This window comes from Citrus clementina, unplaced genomic scaffold (assembly GCF_000493195.1).
Source record: "Citrus clementina cultivar Clemenules unplaced genomic scaffold, Citrus_clementina_v1.0 scaffold_5, whole genome shotgun sequence".
Classification (NCBI taxonomy): Eukaryota; Viridiplantae; Streptophyta; class Magnoliopsida; order Sapindales; family Rutaceae; genus Citrus; species Citrus x clementina.
The window spans coordinates 4,824,081-4,846,885 of NW_006262201.1; the positions used below are offsets into that span (position 1 = coordinate 4,824,081).

Consider the following 22,805-nt stretch of genomic DNA (forward strand, 5'->3'; position numbering starts at 1 on the left):
ACCATTTAACGAGGAATTGTCAAGCATGTTACCACTAATAAAGAGGCTACACATTCTTTTAATTCTACAAGTGGAGACAGGAAATGAAGCTCCTAGACCAATAACTAACATTAAATGACAAACCTTCTCATCCAAAGAGTTTATGGCGTTTGTTCTTTGCTACCATTAATTTCCATCGAAGAACATTCATTTTAACTTACAAATTGGGCAAAATCGTGTACTATATCATGCATCTTGCACGCTACAATAAGATTATCATGATCTCTCTTAAACTCTTGAAAGAAAGAGCGAGTGGCTAAGATGTTAAAATACTCTTCACCAATTATGTCCATCTCTTCATCTTGTTCTGCACTAAAGTAACCTTGAGCCATCCACATGCTAATTAGTTTTTCTTTCATTATATTGAATTTCTTTGGAAAGACAGCACAATATGAAAAACACCTTTTCACTCTGGACGGCAAATCATTATAACTCAACAACAGAGGAGATAGAACACCTTTCTCAATCTCTTCGATTTTCCACAAATCATTATTTAAGATTCCACACCACTCTTCTTCGGTTTTTTTGGAACGCATGAGACTCCCTATTACCTTTGCTACAAGAGGCAAACCTTTGCATCTGCTTGCAATTTGTTGCCCGATTTGCTCTAATTTTTCACATTCTTCAATGGCCCGACCATGAAATGCTATCCTATTAAACAATAACCAACATTCCTCTTCAGCCAATTCTTTGATGGAGATAATATCTAAAGATCCCATCATGCACACAACTGACTCTTTACGTGTGGTAACTAAAATTTTACTTCCATGGAGACCATTCTTTAGACAACGGTAGAATGGTTCACATTTCACGTAATTTCCATCCCACACGTCATCTAAGACAAGAAGAAAGCTCTTCCCTGCAATGGATTCATAAATATGTCTAAGAAGAGATTGGAATTCACCTAAATGAGATTCATGACCATCCAAAGCTTCGACCATTGCTTTGGCAACCCTGAACTCTTCAAAAGTTTCTGACACACACACCCATAGAATTTTATCGAACTTTCTTAAATATAGGCATGGGGATGCAATTACTTATTTGGATGTTTCTATTTTTGATAGTATTCTCGAAGGCAGGGTGCTTAATGTAGGATATATTATTGTTCAACATATGCTTAGCACTCCATGTATAGGCAAACATTCCTTACCTTTTGGTAGCATTATCACCCGGATTCTTAAACATTTTTTAGGTCATATTACTGAACCACTCTCTTTCGCACTAAGGAATTAGGAGACAATGCTATAGCAAATTTAGGGTTTGTATAGATGGAAGATCAGTGGGTTAAAGATATGAGGTACAATGGCAAGGTTTCTGAACTAGCTCCTTCAGATCATCATATCTTCAACGATATACTTTCACCAGACGAACTCATTGACCTCAGTAATCCATAGCGTTAGCAACCTCCACCTTCAAAAGATCCTTCACATTCTGGTCCAACCGCTCCTAATCATCCAAAGCAGTAGCTATTGGTTGAAGTGCATTCCATTTCCGAGCAACAAAGCCAACTTCAATCCCAGTTTGAGGCCTTTCAAATTCACTCCATTTCTGAGCAGCAATGTGTCTTTGATTAGCAGCAGTGCTTATTTGATCAACAACAGCAACTCTTTGCTCAGCAAAAATATATTTTTAACAACCAGCAGCAACTTTTCACTACTCTTATGTTTCCACCACCATCTTCCTCCTGACATCCGCCATCTTCGTGGTGTCCTCTCATTTTTTATTTTGTTTATAGTTCTCTGTTTTATGTTGCACCTACATTATCATGTACATTAACTATGTGTGTTTTAACTATAATTTAAGGATTCTTGTTTGATATTTAGATGCTTTGTTTTGGATACTATTTCTGGTTTCTTAAATGCTTTGAATATTTGGTTATTCATTATAGGTTTCTTGATTAACAATTATGAAGTTATTTTTTATCTTAGCATGATTTGATAAGTAATTTTGACGATGAAAGGGGAAAAGTAGCATGTATTTTAATCTTAAAGTATTGATGCATGATTTTAAAATATTTAAGGGGAGCTTACAATTGTTGTAGATCATGTATTCAGGGAGAGTTTACATTTGATTTATATGTTGAATCATGTATGCCTTATATTAAAGGAGAGTATAAATATCAAAATCCATGAGATGTTTATCATCATTAATAAGGGGGAGATTGTTAGCCTAAGAAGGTATATAAGTTGTAATTTTGATGATAACAAATACGTGTCTTAAGTAATTTGTTTCTTGAAGGAAAAAATTTATTCAAGTGAAATCAAGCTCAAAACACTCAATGAACAATGGCTCGATCAAGAACAAGTATTAGCTCAATGAAATTATTATTGCGACAATTCTTGTAAAACTGGTATGATTTAATATATGCGTGGTTTAGCATTTGAGAAGCTCAAGTATTTATTTTATAAGTAATCATTTTTTTCATAAACCAAAAGCTTTATAATCATAAGACAAGTATTTTATAGATTTGGGTATTTTTCAAGTTTTGGACTAAATTGAAAAGGTTTTGAAAACTTTGAGTATTATGTTAAAAATTCTGAAAACTTTGAGTATTATGTTAAAAATTCTGAAATGAACCTTTTTGAAAAGTTTTATAAAAGTTTTGGGCCACAACATAATTTCATAGAGCTTTTAGAAATAACTAGTATTATCTTGAAATCTGAAAATGGACATGTTTGCAAAGTTTTATGAAAATTTGGACCATAATCAAATTACATAAAGTTATAGGTAAAACAAGAATTTTGAAAAGTAGTGTTACTGTAGAAAAATTCAAATTGTAACGATAACTTGCACTGTACTAAGCTGCGATCCGGCTATTTAATAAGCTAGCTGGCAAAACTTCAAATGTCAATAATGTCTAGTTTTCTTTCAAATTTAATAACTTTTGCAAGTAAGAACAAGTGCATACAACATATTTTGAGTTTCCATTTCATAAATCATCATATAGTAAATCATTATTGTGCTACTACTTGTATATCGACTCTAAAAGAAAGTATTTGTTGTGATCTTTAATTTCATTATTAAATTTGTCAGTGTTCAAGTGTGACAAACACTTGGGTGAAGAGATTGAGGAATAATCTTTTGTTGTAAAGGTTCGTTGATACCTTGGAAGTCAATTCTAAAACTCTTGAAACCTTGGGAGACTTGAATACTGAAATCCTCAAGCTTGGTTTGCTTGGAGGCGTGAGCGTAGGCGGGGATTGTCGAACCATGTAAAAATATCTGAGTTTGCTCTCTCTTCCCTTACTCTTTTATTTTTTAGCATTGTTAAATTTATTATTTTTTATTCTATTAAGGCATTAGATTAAATTGTTGTATGGTTTGTTTAGTCTAAGTTTTAAAAGCCCAATTGACCTCCCTCTTGGTTTGCATAGCTAGTATTTTAAAATTAAGGTACAATAAGTGAAAAAGACTCCAAAGAAGTCTCCAACAAAGACTACAAGAACGTCTCCTAAAATAAAAATAGCCCAATAAAGTAAAACAACGGAACCTTATATTATCCATGTTGGAGTTAAGCCTCCTCCTCCAATGAAGGTAAAGGTGATGAAACCAAATGCCAATAGAAAGCTGGTATTGAGGAAGAATGAACACTAGATTAGCTACATAGGAGAGAAAGAACACCGGTCAAACCATTAATATGTTTTTCCTAGTAATTGACAGTTTTCCTAATTAAGAGTTATTGATCGAACATGATGAATCAATTTTTATTTACGTATTGAAAACACTGTTGAATAAGGTTGTTTGTCAAGTGATCATTGATTTTAGTTATCAGAGAAATGAGGTGATTGAGCAATAGCAAAGTAAGTCATTATTTTGAAATAATTATTGTTTGATTTAACCTTTTTAAGTAAGTCACTATCTTTAGAACATTAATAATAATTTATTAGTCTTAGATGTATTGTCACATAGACACTTACATAAAGTCATGGAGAATGATGGAAAGTCATTTCCTGTGGGATTTAGTCAAGTTATGATCAGTTCACTCAATTCAACAGAGGAGGCTATAACTACAAAGTCTCACTATCTATTTGAACTGCTAAAAGCAACTCTAATTGAACAGTTGATATTAATCCATACAAGCCAGGGTAAGGACTTCCGTCCTTATATTTTCTATATATTAACATGTAATAAATTCAGAAATTATAGAATAAGCAGTTCTTTTATATGTTGACATTATTATTTAATGGTTTTATTCTTGTTGTTGTAGCAATCATTGGGTGTTGGTTGCAATCGATATACTGGCCTTCATTGTCTATTATTTTGATTTAGTATTTACACAAAAAGTGAATTGTCATTCAGAGCTAATAGAGCAGTTAAGTTTTTCCATACTTATATTTTAGTATTTTATATAGTTGGATAATAAATTTTAGTATATTGATCTTTATATTCACTGCATGCTTTCATGTTCAGAGGAGTTAGGATGTATCATGCAACAAAGCAAAAGCCTAAGTTGAACTTGAAGTGGATGTTAGTCCAAGTAAGGATATAAGTGATATGTTCATTTTGTCTAAATGTGGGTAGTTTGTTATAAAGTATATGTAAGAGGTTGTGCAAAATGTAAGCTTCAAACCTCTGCTTTGTTAGTTATTTTAATTATGAACATTTCGTTTAACGCATAATTTTCTTTCTTATTTTTTGTAATTGAAGTTTAAACGACTAATTGAGTACTTGGATGAGGATATTCTAAAGGTTTGTGATGAGCAAGCTGCATATGTGGCTAACTTGATCACTAGTTTAAGAAAATAGTTAACTATCACTTGTTTGTTCATGTTTTATAATTAAAGATTCTTGATGAGTGGACTGCGTATGATGTAGTGCTCCGTTTGTTGTTCTTTTATTACTTTCAAGAATGTACCTTTGTTGGTTGATTTTATTGGAATTGATCGTAAGTCTGATGGCTTCTTATTGCTGCTGTTACTCAGGACATTGCAAATAGCCATGGTTCTGTTGATTTTTCTTAAGTTACATTTGCCTTTTTTTTTTTTGTTGTAGTTCAGGCCGTTCAAGATAGCAATGTTGTTGCTGCTTCTTATTCTAGTTCGTTTCTCTTATTAATTATTACTCAAGTTGTTGTGATAAACAAGTTGTAGTTTTCTTAGTTTGGAAGTGGTTTTTGCTACTATTGTGCTATTGGAACTATAGTTGATGAATTTGGTTGTTGAAAAAGTTTGTTTATTGAATGTTGAGTGTTAACTGTTGAATGAAGCCTAACAACAATTGTTAAATATAGAATTATTCGGTTCTGTTTCCAACATTTTTTCCATTATTATTGTTGACAATTGTTGTTTATCGGTTTTAATTTTAGGCTATTGGTAATTGTAACAATGAAAATCTATTATTTTAAAAAAATTTCCAAACTATTGACACCAATTTAGCATATGTTAATATTAATATTCTTGAATCACAACATAAACAATATTAGTGCATCAAAACCTGCTTCATACTAAAGAATCACTATCTGCGTGACTGTATAGAATCACAATTATTATGATATTATTGAATCACAATTTGTTTGCCATTATAACATCAAAATCTATGTGATGTTTAACCGTTAGCATTTCTTTAATACTAAGGTGTTGCGGAATTACTGATACAAAAGATATGTGTCAATAAGTTTCTTGCACCCCATTTAGTGACACTAAACTCAGTGTCAATAAAGAATGTTACGGATACCAAAATAGTATCAGAGAAAGTCATTTTTTTACTAGTACACAACATAAAAATTTACATGGAGGACTCCTATACTGGAGAAAAACTACAGCCGCTAATGAGAGAAAAATCTATTATGTAAAAAATTATTACAATCACTGTAATATTTTCCTCACACCCAATCTCTCAATAGGCTTACCGTTTCTCTCACACTAAAAACTGTTTACTTGTAGAAAAAACTAATTATTGAGTTATGCAAATAAGTGAACCTAACCTACCAATATATAGTGATTATTTTTTGTAGAAGTATTTCTTTTCTTATACTAGTTGTATTCCTCCTCGAGTTAAGTCGCAAAGAGGAAATTACTTATTTTTTAAATAGGAGTTTCCTGAATAAGAAAAATTATTAAATAAGAAAAGCGTAGGAAATATCTTAATTTAGGATTTACAAATTCTCATTAAAAAAGGAGACATATTTCCTAACATATATGTATACATGGTCCTTACATCCTTGATTGTAGATGTCTTTTCTTGCATTATAAAAATATCTATTTTCTCTCCTCTCACTTCTAATGTTAAAATGTCTATTGTGTCTCTTCTCTTGTCAAATTCTTCTTTTTCCTTAAAACTCTTTCTACAGTTTTTGTTAAATTTTGTAGCAATTATTTTTGATCCGGGATCTTAAAGTGCGGGAAAAGTCCGAGAAATCTTTAAAATTGCGAGGTTTTAAAGGCTTATAACTTGAAGCGTTTAAACCACACGGTTTATGCGTTTTCCCGAACGTTCCCGCACTTTATAATTCTGAATTACAACATTTATATATATATATATATATATATATATATATATATATATATATATATATATATGTATGTATGTATGTATGTATGTATGTATGTATGTATATTGAGAAATAACTTCTTAGGTTGTTTCTATTATTTTTGATGTGGTTATACATATGATCTGCATATGCTGAGATATCTAATTATAGAAGTTACTGGAAAATTAGTACTCAGATTATTTGATTCAAATTGTTTGATGATTTCTTCATTAATCTAGGGGTCTTAATAAAGAAGTTTTAAAAATCTTGAAGTGCAATTTTTGAATGGTTTGCTATCCATCACTTTGGTATGATACTAATTGAAGATGTTCAAGAATTTGTTATGCATTTCTAAGTAAATTAACATTCTAATAATCCACAAAATTTATATACTTTTATTTTTATATATAAATATGATATTAAATTTTACAATAAACCTGGAAAAATTGGAATTCCTGTTGAAGGAATCCATTTATTGCCTGAAATGAATTTTTTTACTGTGAAGTTTTCTGCTTCCAAGCGCTTTGTTATTCTAAATCCTTTCCAACGGACCCTACCAGTAGTTTTAGAGCCACGTCCTCTGTTATTGTATTCAGCATAGTAAATGGTGTCCACGCTCTGTCCTTGCCATTCAAGCCAACCTTCAGGGTCAATTATTTCATCAAGAAAAGTTTGCAAGATTACTGTTCTTGAATAATTTCTCCACGGTCGTCCCATGTATGTCTTGATTGATGTTCTGTTCTCAGAGAAGTCTTCTGCAGCAGTTATGGTGCAATTATGAATGATTATTCCTCCATTTCCCTCAGGTTTTTCTCGTCCTTCGGCCGTGATTGTCTTTACATTCCCACCAAGGAAACGAACGTAGATATTAAAATTTTGGAACACTGCACTTGCGTCTCCGAATATAAAATCAATTGTACCATAGATATCACACTCTCGATAGAACTGTTTATTGCTTTTTGCGTAAAGGGTGTCCTGATACCCATCAAGCTTGCACCTGTAGAAGGCAGAGTCCACTTCACTTACTAATTCTACTGCCTGGCCTGTTTCCTGGTCTGGTCCGGCTGTGTTCTCAAATGTTATATTCATTGCCACAAATCCAGCCCCTTTAATCGCTGCATTAATTTGAAAAACAATACTGATTAATATATGTTAGAATATAAAAACCAGATTTACGGTTCTTATTTTTATTTGTTGTTCAATTTAATGCATATATACTACAGTTCATGAGGAGAAAAAGAAGAGAATAAAATTGCATAGCTGATCACTCACCAACAGTAGCAGTCTGGTAAGTGGATAAATGATCCTTTCCGTGGCTTTTATTCACGGAAATGATTGTGTTGTTGATTCCATTGCCAATTAACACCAAATTCGTTTTCTCTCTGCCAACCACAACATATTCAGTGTAGTTTCCTTCTTTAATTTTTATATAATAGGGTTTTCGACGGAATGAAGGAGCAGCCAAGATAGCATCTGAAATTTTTGTGTAGTTGCCTGAGCCATCTTGTGCCACAATCACATCAATTCTTTGTGTAATTTGTCCTTGAGACATATGGCAACAGAGAGTTAAAAGGATTATAATTAGCCACGCCATATATTAATCTCCTCAATAATCTGCAGCAAATGTTTCACAAGTTTAGTTGCACTAGTGCCAATACAAATTAAAGTAGTGCTACATAAAATGAACAGCCATGCATATATTAATTAAAAACGCAAAAATAAAATAAAAACAAAGAACTACGTGGTCCAGATTATATATATATATATATAAAGGAATTCGGGACATTAAATAGCTTATACCCATAAATATCGTAGTTGACAGAGCATGTCTTCGTTCATGGTTCATGTCATAACAAGCGAAAATTATAAGCAGTACATCTTAAAACTTTCTAGTTATTAAAAATATTATAAAAATTTAAAATTTTCGATTCTACTCCTATACTATGTAAAGTGTATTATTTTTTCATTTTGTCAAATTTTTAACATAATATAAATAAAATAACTATTTTACTCTTAAACTTAAGCTTATTTTTTAACTTTTCACCTCTTAAACTTAAGCTTATTTTTTAACTTTTCACCTTTAATAATAAAATAAAATTAAAAGATCGAAAATAACCAAGACCCAACGAATTAATAATCACCCAGGTGGTGTTACCAAATCTGCCAGCAGGTTTGATCAGGAACTCACAGGCCTCACTACCTTCCACCATAGCCTTGTCTTGTTTTTGTTTTTTTTATAATATAAACATCGAAAAAAAAAACTAAAAAACCCATCACCATCATTTTATAATAAAAATCTAGAAAAAAAAATTTCTTAAATGGAAAAAAAAAAAACCATCAACTTGTTACCAAAATGCATTTATTCATAGACGACATCAACTCCGCTGGCTACCAGCATCTGTTGGGGAAAAATCAGGTTTTTTAAATTTTATAAAACCTTTTAAGGACCGCTCTCATATAATATATAAGAATTTGTATTCTAGAAATCATACCTTGAAAATCCAAGTTGGCTTTTTCTGCTGAAGTGATTTAGGCTCCTAGATCACGATCCGCCACCACCATTCCTATTAGATCACGATCCGTCACCACCACGCTTGTTAGATCACGAACTGTCACCTATGATCTTCCAGGTTATGACTCAGGTTCGATCTGCACTTGACATGTGGGCGCCTTTATCACTACCAAAGCAACTAGCACGAGAAAATTTTTCTCTCAACAATAGAGAGAAAAATCTTATTCTCCGATCTGTATAAAGTGTTTTCCCCCTTTTCTTTTTAGAAAATAAGCCTTATATATCTCCCTTTAGTGAAAACCCTAGGCTCCAAATAATGCCCTAAATAAAACTCACGTTATTTTCTTTTTCAATAGGGGACCCACCTTGTAAAATAACATAAGGCCGCTTATACAAAAGCTAATTAAATGGAGCCTCCCACTAAATGATATATTTAGACTTTTGACCCAAATAGCTAGTTATCTTACTTATTAGTCCAGTAGTGGTGCTGTCAATTAAATGAGCTAACCCGGGGATCATTTGGGAACATACAATAGTGGCTACAATAATTAGGCCTGTAATTAAACTAGCCCAATTATTTAATTCCAAATCTACTCCACTAAAAGATTGGAACTGACTTCCATAATTGTATACTCGAATAATAATTCGTCCCAAGCCACATTGATTTCTTTACTGCACAATCCTTTGTACCACATCGTTAATTAAATTGATATCTCAATTGTCCAATCAATTTAATAACATCTTATTTCTTGATCCTTACTGGTTTTCTCTAATCATCATTTTCAACATACTAAATATGTTGACACACTCTGGCCAGAGAATTCTGTGATCAAGTGCCGAAAACCCATCAAGAGATGTGTTGTACAAATTCTATATTGTTAATCTATAACTCCAATACTCATAAATGCTCCCACCAAGATACCGGGTAATCTAGACTACAAGTATGTGTCATGCCCATTGGTAACTCAAATGGAATAACAATTACAATCATGAAATCATAATTAACTCAAGATTAAGATTACAGTAAAATCAATGCCTATGAGATTTAATAAGTCTGACAGTTATTACAAAGTTAATTAAATCTCATATGTGATCTTGTTCAATGTAGTCGTACTACATCAATAAATTCATACATGATTAAGACAAATCATTCAATGAATTTATTACAGTTTATACCTAAATAAAGTGCCCAACTTTATTTATCAACTGCGAACAAAATTTATTTAATCATAAGATAACTTGTATTTATGTCTTCTGTGAATCCACATGGTGATCACATAAATACATATAATATGATTAAATGGACTTTAATAAAAATATTAATGCAATTAAGATATTTGAATAAAATACCTCATTAATTTTATTAATAAGAAAAAATGTTTATTACTATTAAATAAACACATATGCTTTTAAAGAGCATATTTTCCCAACAGCATCATCAAAAAACTAGCATGCGCGGCAAAGCAAGCACACGGAGGAAAGATGTGCGTGGGAAAGAAAGGGAGGAAATTGTGGTGGTTCCGATGAGAGAAAGAAAGGGTGGGGCATATAGAAAAGAAGGAAAACAATTTTATCTACAATCTACCTCAAAAACAACTTTAAATATAAGCAAATACGGAGAAGTACATATAAAGAGTGAGCATATAGAAAAGAAAGAAAAATAAAAGAAAAATAAAAGAAAAAAATTATATAAAAATAAAAATTAATATGGATCAATAGTTTCTTTTGTTGATGTAAAAAATCATCCGAAAATGAAACAAATGATATATGGGGGTGGGGGAGCAAAATTACTGAACTCCATTGCAATCATAAGAGAATTCAGTGGCAAGACATAATGACATAGACGGTATAAAAGATACCACCCGTGACGGAGCAAATCACTGAACAGTTTCTGAATTATTATGCGTGGGTGGATACTGGATACAAAAATTAAAATCAAAATTTGCAAGAAACTCGTTCTGTGAAGTGAATCTGGTGTAGCTATTATGCCTGATATTGGAGAGGAGATGTATTATATAACTAGGTCCAACTTAGGCTTCTTTATTTATCGACCAAAAGAAGAGTTGAGATATTCATCAAACCCCTATTTTTATTTAGGGTGGGACTATTTACACTCTAACATATACTTTACACACTCTAATTTTAGTCAACTTTTATATTATTAAAATAATCCTAATATAATTTATTGAATGAGTGTGTAGAGTAGAGATGGCCAACGGGCCGTGCCGTGCCAGCCCAGGCCCATCAAAGGAAGCTCATGCGTGCTCGTGCTCGTGCCGTGCCGTGCTCACTATTTATTTCGTGTCGTGCCGTGCCGTGCCCACACGTGCTCGTGCTCGTGCCCACTCGTGCCGTGCCATGGGCCGTGCCTAGGAAAAATAGCCCACTAAGCATTTTTCTTTTTTGCTTTTTTTAAGAACGAATGCCAAGTTGTTGTCTTTTTTTTTTCAAGCTTATGTATTTTTTTTGGATTCATATGCCTTTATTTTAATTTAATAGAATAAAAAATTCAAAACTCAAGTCCATATTCAATAATAATAAATTAATAATAATAAGAGAATGTTATATTAGTTGCTAAGTTTGACTTTATGATATTAGAATTCTTTTTTAGCACTTAACAATAACAATAATAGTAATTTTTTTAAGGGTTAACTTAATTGTTAACTTGGAATTACGTAGAGTCATATATCATAGTTTATAATAATATTAATACATATTTATAAAATCATTATATTTATAATTTTATTTATTAAAATCATGATATCAATTATTTATTTAATAAATTATAAACATAAATCAATTATAATTTTTTTGAAACTAAGAATTAAATAAATTTAAAAAACTTGAGCCAATAAAAAATATTAAAAGATTCAATTTCAAGTTATTTATAAAATCATAAAATTTTAAGTTTACTTTCATAAAAAAATGAATCGTGCTTATTGCGTGCTTTTTCGCGTGCCGTGCTTTGGCCCATCTCTAATCGTGCCGTGCTTTTAAGGCCCGCGTGCCTAAAATCTAAGCCCGGCACGGCCCACGTGCGTGCCGTGCCGTGCCGCGTGCTCTACCGAGACGTGCTCATGCTGTGCCGTGCTGTACGGACACGTGCCGTGCCCGTGCCGTGCCTCGTGCCGTCCGGCCCATTGGCCACCTTTAATGTAGAGTAATAGAGTGTTCAAAGTAAATTTTTGAGGCAAAAAATCATACCTTTTTATTTATAATTTAGATTTACATATTTTGTCACATAAATCACACACTCATTCCGCATCGAAGTTCACCAAACACTCTTTCCTTATCTAGCAAATTACAAATCTTTTTTGTTTATTAAAAGGCAATTATCATCTTTCTTTGACAAGACTTCCATAATTTCTTTTCACAACACAAAATTTTCTTTTTTTAATAATTAAATTTAATTAATCAGTGTAATTTTTCAACTGCAATATGACTTAGCAATAACATATTTAGGACTTTGCAATAATTTTAAAAGATAAATTTTGGCTATTAGAAAAAGAAGATTCCTTATAATTAGAAAAAAATTATTGAAAGTTTATAATTACATTAGTAATTTTTAGGATTTTTCAAATTCAAAAAATAATGTAGAATACGAAGATAGTAAAATTGCAAAAAGTGAATAGGCTTGATGATAATTTTCTTACAAAACATAATAAACACTTTGAGCAAATAAAATAGAGGACTATCGATATACAATAATTATAAAAAGTAATATATTTTCCTAAAATAGTGGATAAGATTTTCTTCCAAGCGGCTGATTTAATAAATACTAAGTGAAGAGTTTTAAAAATTTCAAAACAAGATCATATAAATTTGGCAAAGGGAATGATTTTAAGAGTTTGAAATGTGTTTAAGAAAATACAAAATAAGAAAATATTCACATATTTAATAAATTTAGTGGCTTCTGCGTCAGAGAAATTGAGGATATGGAATCAAAGTAAAGTTAACCTATTTAGGGAATTTTAACCTAAAATAATTTTTGAATAACTTGGGCACCCAAAACATCCTAAATTAATCAGGGTGCATTGTTTGCTTGGAGATATTTTTATAATCAAATTAATGCATCGAAAAATACATTAGAAAGGAATACCTAAGATGATAGTTTTAGTAACCAAAAAGAAAGATAAAGGTACATTGCTTAAGTATGAGGCAATTATACGTTCAATGTATACGTATAACAGAGAGTTGAGTTTTCAAAATGTTGGTAATTGTACTACTTTACTACTAATATAGATACTATCCTCTCGGTATTTATAATCAGAGAGGTGCTGGCGCATCTTTGAAATGTTTCAACCGTATAATGCCATTATATAATTTAATAACTTTTTCATACTTTAACAAAGTCTAATATCCTAAATTAATGTAATAAACATCAATTTACTGTTATCTTACTTGATAAATTAAAAAATCATGAAGTTTTTATTTAATTTGAACCGCACGCTCAATTTGAAAGCTAAAATTATGGAAAGGAGTGCCCCACACGGTACATGTTGAAGAGAGAGAATGCATTGATTTAATTGACTCGCGTCAACTTTATACACTAAATAATCGCTCTTTCCAGGAGATTATTGCTCTATTAATTCTTCGCTTTTTTTTTACGTAGACGTCGAAAGGTTTCTACTTTCAATCGGAATTTCTCACAAAAGGCTTGTACTTTCAATCGAAATTTCAAAAGCATTTCTTAAAAACGTGGCCAAATTTTTTCTTTAAAAAAAAAAAAGGGCCGCGGAGGAGATATTTTTGGATATGTAGACAGCTAAAATTAGCATCTTTATTCTTAAGCTTAAAGCATTAATTACAAATGCGATGGCAGTTGCCAGATCCAGACATTTTCAGGGCATGTTTGAAGACATTTTTCTGCGCAATCACCTTTGTTTTGACAAAGTCCAGGAAAATCAATGCATCTACAATAATCATGATAACAAAAATTTTTGCAGATCCTCATCGCCAACACACATAAGATATGCGCCTCCTTAGAATGTTAACAACAGACTTAATTTCAGATAACCAAGCGATAGATGCATCTACAATACAGCGGCTAATCTGTTATATATACTCCAAGAATCTCGTATGCTGTAGGTAACATGTCATAAGCCAAGAGTATAACAAAAAATTTAGAGTTTTCATTAGAAATGTGCTCACTAATACTATTAAATATGCAAAATACATTATTTAATAAGTACAAATGCAAGCTTTTAAATACGAACTTCTGTGCATTTTACAGTGCTGTTTATTTCTAAATTCACATTTTAAATACACTAACTTTCGCCGAAAAAAAAGAGAGATTAATGTATTTTATGGGATGGGAAAGAGACTAACGAGATTATTGCACAAGATGAGAATGATCAGGACTGAGGTCTTCAAAGAAGTTGTTTCATCCATGTTTACATAATAATGGCCTTGGGGCTTTGATTTACGGTTACAGAGAAAGTGGGGTCTCTGAAATGGGCCAGTGGCCAATGGGCACTTATAATTTTATATCCAAACCTTTGAGGCGATTAAGCTAGGTGCAATTAGTACTAATGATGGTGATATCTTCTGGCCCAATGTGAGATTAGAATGTCAGCTAAGCAATTGCATCATTCACTAATTATCATAACTTTGCAGTTAACAATGGCAAAAAAGTCTGGTTAAAAGTCATAAATACACTGTTAATAACGGCCAACAAATCCAGTCAATGAAGGCACAATATCCGTATGAATATCCAAGTTTGTACTCTTTGTTGCAGTACATATTCTAATAACTGTTTGCTTCCTCTCATTATTAGTCCTTGGGGTTGGGGGGGGGGGGGGGAACTCTATGGTCTCACTTGAATTATCCATAGATTTTCCTAATTTCTTTGTTTTAATATCTCATTATTAGTCCTTGTTGCAATGCACATCTTTTGGCTGAATTTGTCCTTTGTCTCTTAATTGATTTCTTGAAGCAATTTATGATATATGAAGCAATCACTAATGTTTAGGGAATGAAATAGGATGACCAAGATAAAGGTGTTTGCTCATACATTATCGTGCTCTCCTTAAAGTAAAAGTGAGCAAATGGTTGAGCAGATCACCTCGACCAAAATAATAGTGATGATCTCGAGCATATCATCTCGACCAGGATGTTTTTGGTCACCTCGACCAGAATAATATGTGGTGACCTCGAACACATCACCTTGACCAGGATGTTATTGGTCACCTCGACCAGAATAATATGTGGCGACCTCGACCACATCACCTTGACCAGGAGGTTACCAGGAAGCACAACTCAGTCAAAACATTTTCTCCGAAATATTAGGGACCATATTCTTAGTGGGTTGAAATTAGTTGTTTTCTTGAGAATTATAGGGGAGAGGATAAAAACCGCTATAATTTCCTATTAAACCCTGGGAAGAGGAAGGAAAGGGGATTCTTCATTCTTTTTTTTTTCTCTCTCTGGGCAACTGAACCCATTGGACCTTTTTCTCTCTCTACCATTGGGAAATTTCTCTTTCGCTTATGATTTCTTTAAGATTAATTATTTTCCTTTAAATTTACTTAAAAGTTTTTTTGTTTAAAGCAATCATAATTAAGCCACATGAATTGTGGTATGGGTTTTTCCAAGTAAGACACAAATCGCTAACTTGAGCGTCGAAGGGTTCTCGCCGGAAAAACTTTCGGCGCCTCCTAACTGTTAGCTGTGCTCACAGGCTCACAGGTTATCTGCTCATGGATCGTCTGCTCATGAATTGTCTGCTCATGGAACATCTACTCATAGAAAATCTGCTCATGGTGCTAACAAATCAGCGGCTTCCCACCAAACAAATTTAATGTTGATGCAGGGATCTGAGATTTGACCAACTCATCCGGATTTCGACATCAACAGCTAACAAAATGAATTAATGTTCTGCTTTGCACCCACTGCCATTCATTATCAAGCACCCACACCTATATAAAAGCATGTAATCATATATATTCACTCCATAGACTTTAATTGTAAACATCTGAAGCAGTTGGGGGTTCATAATCATGACCATCTTAAGCCTGAATGCGACAAGGTCTTCTAATTGATTTTCTAAAATACAATATCACCTTGATTGTAAGGGGAATCATGTGCCCAAGAAATAGAGTTCCCCCCAATGCAAAACCATACGTAAGATAAAATATATGGAGCAGATGGAAGCAATGAAACGTATATGGTCTAGCAGGAAATCTATAGAGGCCATGTAAGTCATTGCCATAGCTGTGATTACTACCCACATTGTCCCCATCAAAAACGACACAAGAATCCTACGCTTCTGTAGTGGCAAGCCGCTTATGAGCAGTAGTAAAATGCTCAGAGAACCCAGAAAACCAGTGGTATTGAACAATAAAAAGCAGGTGTAACGATGTGTAGTTGCTGATGTCGGCAAGAAGAAGAAGAAGTGTCATGCCAAGGACTATTGAGGAGGGTCCTCACCAGCTTGGAAAGCCATGCAGCAATCAGTGATGCCACCACCATTATGGCATTTCTCATTTTTTCCAACCAATCATCTTCCAGCTTTTTAGTTGAATTTTCTAACCCTTTACCTTGTTGATTTTGGCTATTACTTTCAAGGGATATTAAGCTGTTAGTCTGTTCACTTGCTGACAATTGAACATCCTTTGCTCTATATGCCCCAGCACGTCGAATCAACTCCCCAATCTCCCAATCTTTTATGTCTCTTTTGCTTTGTGCTAGTACATCCAATGCTGTGAAGCCATTTGCATTAAGAGCATTCGCATCTATGATAACTAGTTGTCAAAAACCTTATGACCCGCATATTTGATTATTAGTATGTGATAAAAAGAAAGCATAAATTTCAATTTACATACGCCCACCTAGAATGACAATATTCAAATAACTCCACAAGGATCAGAAAACATAACTTTACTCCATTCGTCGTTAAGAAGATAAAAAGAATTTCATCAACACGCTCTCATTTTGCTCTCACCTTTGAAAATGAAAATGGTAGTAAATTGGTAATTTCATATCTTGCAAGTAAATAAAAGATTGTCATTTTAGTTGGCGTAAATTAAACTATACCCAAATACAAATGTTCATTAAAATAAATGAGTGCCTATTATGTGATCTGCATTAGATTTCTAAACTTGTTATTTGAAAAGCAAGCCAAAATTGACCTTCTAAAGCAATTCTTGCTTGCTACAAATCAAATTATTCGGAACTGGTAGAGATAATTTAACTCATTAGAAAAACTCTTAAGATTGTGATTGATTTGAACTTGGAAGATTTTTCACCTTTAAGTATATTTATTTATTTAGCAGCAGAAACAAATTATGCACTTTACAATTGTGAATAAAGCAGTACCTCAATTTGTTTACCTGCAACTGCGAGCTGCAAGATAGTCATGCCATATCATCGTCAGCATTCAAAAATTGAGGATCATCTATATTATCCATCAAAAATTTCAGTGCATCCAGCTGATTGTGTATCACACACAGATGTAAGATGGTCTCACTCCAATCGTGGTGGCTGAAGCTGCAAGCAGTCTGGTTCTGAAAAACTCTTCTAAGACATCAATCCGTCCTTTCATGGCTGCCAAATGAAGAGGGTTTCTTCCATCCAGATCGCGAGCAAAACACAAGGCAGGATTAACTGGTAAAAGTGCTTTTATCTTGTTAACATGACCCTTTTGAGATGCTATGTGAAGTGTTGAATATTGATTTGAGTTTAACTCTCCAGCAAGCTCTGGCTATTGGCATATAATGTCCTTCTCAAAATCCACATGCCCAAGCAATGCTGCCGCATGCAAAGGAGACTCAGAGAGACAATTCACCCCAACTCTGTCTATGATTAATTGATCCTGTTGAAGTAATTCTAACAAGGTAGGCACACTCCCTTTTAATGTTGCTTCATAAAGCATACTTTTCATTGTTTCCATATCCGGTGCTATTGATCTTTGATGTCTGGGAAATTTTGCTTGCAAAAATCAAAACGTATAAACTATAGATTAATTAAAGACCAGCAGCTCGACATTCATACATACAGAGCCTTGAGTAGACTTTAAATAAAGTAAAAAGTTGTGTCCAATTTTTCAAAGCATAAAATCTATTTCATTCTTAATTTCCATCCTATGGACCTGCACTGTTTGATATTTTGATGTGTTTGAAATTTTGCTTGTAGAAATATTAGACCTGCCTCTTGAATTTTTTATACATGTAGGATCCTAATGCATGGGGTTCGGGTAAAATGTCGAAGAGCTGATCAATTTTTTTTAAAAAAAATCAAATTGTTTGTGGTGATGTACAAATTTCTTTGAAAGAGTTTAGGAAAGTGACAACTTTTTTCAATTCTCAGAATTTACAGTCCTTATATTCATCATCTCATTAACTAGTCAACAATTATTATTAAAATTTCATTATTGTTGTTAAATGACAATTAGTTGTGTGAAGTGCCTCATTACTCTGTTTTTGTCTACTCATCCTCGACACTGATAACCACATCCCAATGTTCTTAGTACCTTGCCATCGTCGTTGGCGTGGTGCTATACCAGTTTCCAGCAAACGTAGACAACCAAAACAATTCTAACTTGCGAGAAACAGTGAAAATGTTGATAATCAAAACCTGAGTTATTGTTGAGGTTTAGGTTGCCGTCAAGAAATTCTGATAGAAGGAAAATCCTGGCAATGAAGGCTGCTTGCTCCAAGCTGCAGCTATCAAATCCTCAAAATTTCCAGCCGGCTAAATGTAACTGCACAAAATTAAACGAAAAAGAAGCTAACATTGTTCATCCATTACCCTTCGCCAAACTTGTTTGAGTTGACATAAGGACACTAGAATTTCATGCCTTTTAACAGTTTCAGTTCCAACCCAACAATTAATCATCAAAATTTAAACTGCAAATCAGGTTAGAAAGAGAGAACAATGGAGACTTGGTGATTAAGCATTTTTGACTTACCACCTTTGCTGATCATTATCTACAGAATACATCTATGAATTCGCTGCCAACTGAGACCAGGAGCTGGTTTCATATTTTTGCATCAATGAGTGCTAAACTCTTTAGATTGGTTAATGAGATCATCTAGCTGGGGAAAACAGCGTTGCCTCTGTATGACTCTATTGCTAATTCCTTTAAATTGAGAGGTGGTTGCAAGGCTTCAAGAAGTTGTTGATCGTCCTCCTTCTTCCTCCATCTTCATCTTCCTCTGTCAAAATTAAGTCTCAAATCAATGAGGTTTTTCATTTTCTCTGGCTCTAATCTCTTAGCCTTGCCTACATCTGACACGTTTCACAATCCTCTGCTCCGTCCTCCAAACATCTGCCGCAATTTTCAAATGTAAAAACATAAATCAATAATGAATCTGCAAAATAGCTTAAACTTTCAAATTAATTTCAGTTTTTTGAATTCATATATATATTTTAGCTGTCTATGCGCACCAAAATAGTTTCTGGTGACATAATGATAAGTGGTATCTCTCTGCGAGTAGATGATTCCCGCTCAGGATTAAAAAAGAAAAAATTAAAAAAAAAAGGAAAACAAAAACAGATAGAGAAATGAACAAAAATTGATTCTGTCAATTAAGAAAAATAAAGTTAAACAGAGTTGTTGCCTCGATTTTCTTAAAGTAGCTCGTATCCGGTCATTCAGGGCATGCAGTAATCTCTGACTATCAAATCCAACTCTAAAACCTGAATCCAGTGCACAATTGATTAGAATATTGAGCCTAATGTTTGAACTCTGAATCCAGTTCAAAATTCACTCACATCAAAGCCATTAGCGCTCCGCTCTGCTCCTCCGCTATCAACTGCAGTAGCTGCAAATGGAAACATAAAATCAGGCAAAAAATAATAATTGAAGAAAGATGGTAAGAAAATACAGATCTCTACAAGAAGAGATTGTTGGCAACCTCTCAATGACTTTTCTATCGTTCAACTGCCGGGACATGAACTTCTTCAGCGTCAGACGGCGATAAATCAAAACAGTTGATCTCCACGAAGCGACGCCGTTTGTCGTCGTCATCTCTTTTCTTAGTTCTCACAACAGAAAAACAAGAGAGGATTGTTGTTCTCTTTAAAATACTTACGTAGAAGCTACTTAAGGGTCCGAGTTGAAAATCAGACCCCACAATCACAATTCACAAACTCGTATTTACTTTCGGAGCTGGCTACGGTACAGATTCTGTACCTTACAGACCAGGTTAGCCAGCTCCCCAATGGTGCCATTTGCTGACTTTGTTTCCACATACAGGGACACGTGGAGTGCATGGAGTGGGGGATGTATGTTACAGAACCTGTAACATAGACTTCTCCTTACACTTTCGATATTCTTTTGTCCTCCTCTTGTATTTAATTTAACTTCCGATATTATTTATGCATGCCCCAGTAAGAGAGTGACTCGTGCCTTAAATTGCCACCTCAAATAGAAAAACCTACACCACCGAAAAAGACCAATAATAATATAGCAAATGCTAAGTTACAATAATTGTAACATACATTCTTCATGTGAACCACATAAATTATGGGTCTTATAATTTTGTGTAGTTCACATGAGGGATGTATGTTACAATTATTGTAACTTAGAGGCTCCCTAATAATATAGGATTGGCGAAGACCCAATCTAAGCTAAGTCTACTGCATGGGGCCAGGCCAGTAATATTCCTTCGGTGGCAGCCATTGAAGGTTTATTTAGATGTATTTATCTAAAAATTCTAAACCCCACTCACATACGTTTTTTTTTTTTTTAAAAAAAAAGGTTCCTTGATGCCATCACCTAAGGCACTTAGGGTGCGTTTGGAATTGAGGTTGGACAGCTGTAGCTTAAAAGCTACAGCACTAAAGTGTTTGGTAAACACTAGCTGCTGTAGTTTTTAAGCTATATTGATATGATTTTTCACTTGTATAATACAAAATTTATTATATCTTTAATAATTTTATTAAAATTATTATTTAAAATTTATATTTACTATATATTATTAACTTTTGTTTCATAATTACAGCTTTTTTTTCACAGCAGTTGTAGCTTAAAAGCTACAGCACCTCAATCCCAAACGCACCCTTAATTCTAGGGATCTCGACAGCAACATTGGAGAAACTGACAAACATATCAACAGCATTGCGCCACATATAGCCGTTGTAATTCTAATTTTACTGCTCAATAAGTTTGAATTTTGGCAGAAAGCCAAACAGGTCTCCATGCATATATTTGAACGTAAATATTAAGTTTTTTTAAAAAATAAAATATAATTTTTTTAATATATAATCTCATAAATATTAATAATATTTATTTTTATTTTTTAAATTATAATTATAAATATAAAGAGATATTATAAAACAAACTTACCTAAAATCTTATCATATATAGGATTCTCATTCACAATAAAAATTAAAAATTAAAAAGTTTGTTTATTATTGGACAGCCTCTATTTAAGCTTCGATCATTAATCGATGAACTTAAAAGGGGTGTCTTCCCTTCCATGATAGGAAGTGTGTTTTTATTTATCTATATAGCCTCTATCACTTCCATGATCCATCACCTATTCATCTGTTTCCACTTCGTGCCATTTTCTGATGTTTGCTGTCTGCGAGCCACCAACTGGCGCATACGTTATTCTGACAACTACAAAGCTATTAATTAAACCAGATCCTAGGGTTAAAAATTAAGCTTTGACTGGAGTGCTATGCCGTAAAGGAACTTGATTCATGTCCCCTATTTTCAATTATTTTTTATCTAGCGCGTAACGACGACGGAATCGTCCTACCCAATATGATTGGTGTTCGACGACGGAATCATGTCCCCTTTTGTATCCTTTTCTATTCATCTTTTCAAGAGAGTTATTCTTTCTGGAAAAGGCACACATAAGAATTTCCTATATAAACGCTCTCATTGTACCCTTTGTTGAATAACAAACTTGCTTCTTAATCCAATTCAGTGTATTAGCAGTTAGTAAATTAATTAACGTTCCGAACTCTATTAAAAGTCTCGTTGCCCCTTATTAACTTGCCTTTTCTAGTGGAAGAGAGATTTGCAGCAGAAAGGGTAAGCAAAGAAATGGAAGTGCTGAGGCGTGATCCTCGTCAAAGGTATGGATTAATTCTCTTCTCTTCTCTTCTCTCAATGATATATAAGTCATTTGCTTAATTTCAATAATATCCTTTCAGTTTCATTATAAAATTTGGGTTTCAAGTGGAGAGATAATTGCATTAATTCATAATAGAGAAAATGACTTTTTGCAGGTCATACACTGTGATTAACATGTCCAGCAATGTAACCCACATGCATCCACCAACTATTATTGGGTAAGCAACTACTTTCATTATATAATTTAAATTATTTTCAGTATTATATATTTAAGTTATTTTTTATGTATATATATGTGTGTGTATATGTGTGTGTATATAAAATATCCTTTGGCTAGTATGTATAACAGTGAAAATAATTTAAATTATAGACTTATTTTCACTATTAGAATCAGAGACTTATTTTATAATAACCATAATTTGCTTAATTTAAATTATTTTCACCATTAGATATTTTCACTTGTTTGTATGTATATATGATGCAACACGGCAATATAAAGTCATGATTTGTTCATCTTGCACCAAAATTATGCAAATTAAGGCGGGGGTGATCTGGGTTGGGCTTGGCACAAGCCATAGCTTTGTGATCCAGGCTTTAGGCCATAGCCTAAGATGATATTTATAACAGACAATATAACATATTCCTCATCATTTATATTACTTTGATGTAAAACTTTGTTATCAAATTAAGTAATTATATCTTATTTTGATGGTTTTGCAGTGTGCAAAATTCCTCATCACCCTCGGCACCGTACCACG

General features: G+C 33.2%; 2 protein-coding genes across 2 annotated transcripts; both read right to left on the reverse strand.

Annotated features, from left to right (window-relative positions):
- Window positions 1–191: 191 nt before the first annotated feature.
- LOC112097810 (putative disease resistance protein RGA3) lies at window positions 192–980 on the reverse strand. Its single transcript, XM_024183391.1, has one exon. The coding sequence runs from the start codon at window positions 978–980 to the stop codon at window positions 192–194; it is 789 nt and encodes a 262-aa protein (XP_024039159.1).
- Window positions 981–6,934: 5,954 nt separating this feature from the next.
- On the reverse strand, window positions 6,935–8,060 carry LOC18041542 (pectinesterase 2). Its single transcript, XM_006431544.2, has 2 exons — window positions 7,781–8,060; window positions 6,935–7,623 (listed from the first exon to the last, which is right to left on the reverse strand). Exons 1-2 carry the CDS (start codon window positions 8,058–8,060, stop codon window positions 6,935–6,937), a joined length of 969 nt encoding a protein of 322 aa, XP_006431607.2.
- Between the last annotated feature and the right edge of the window lie 14,745 nt (window positions 8,061–22,805).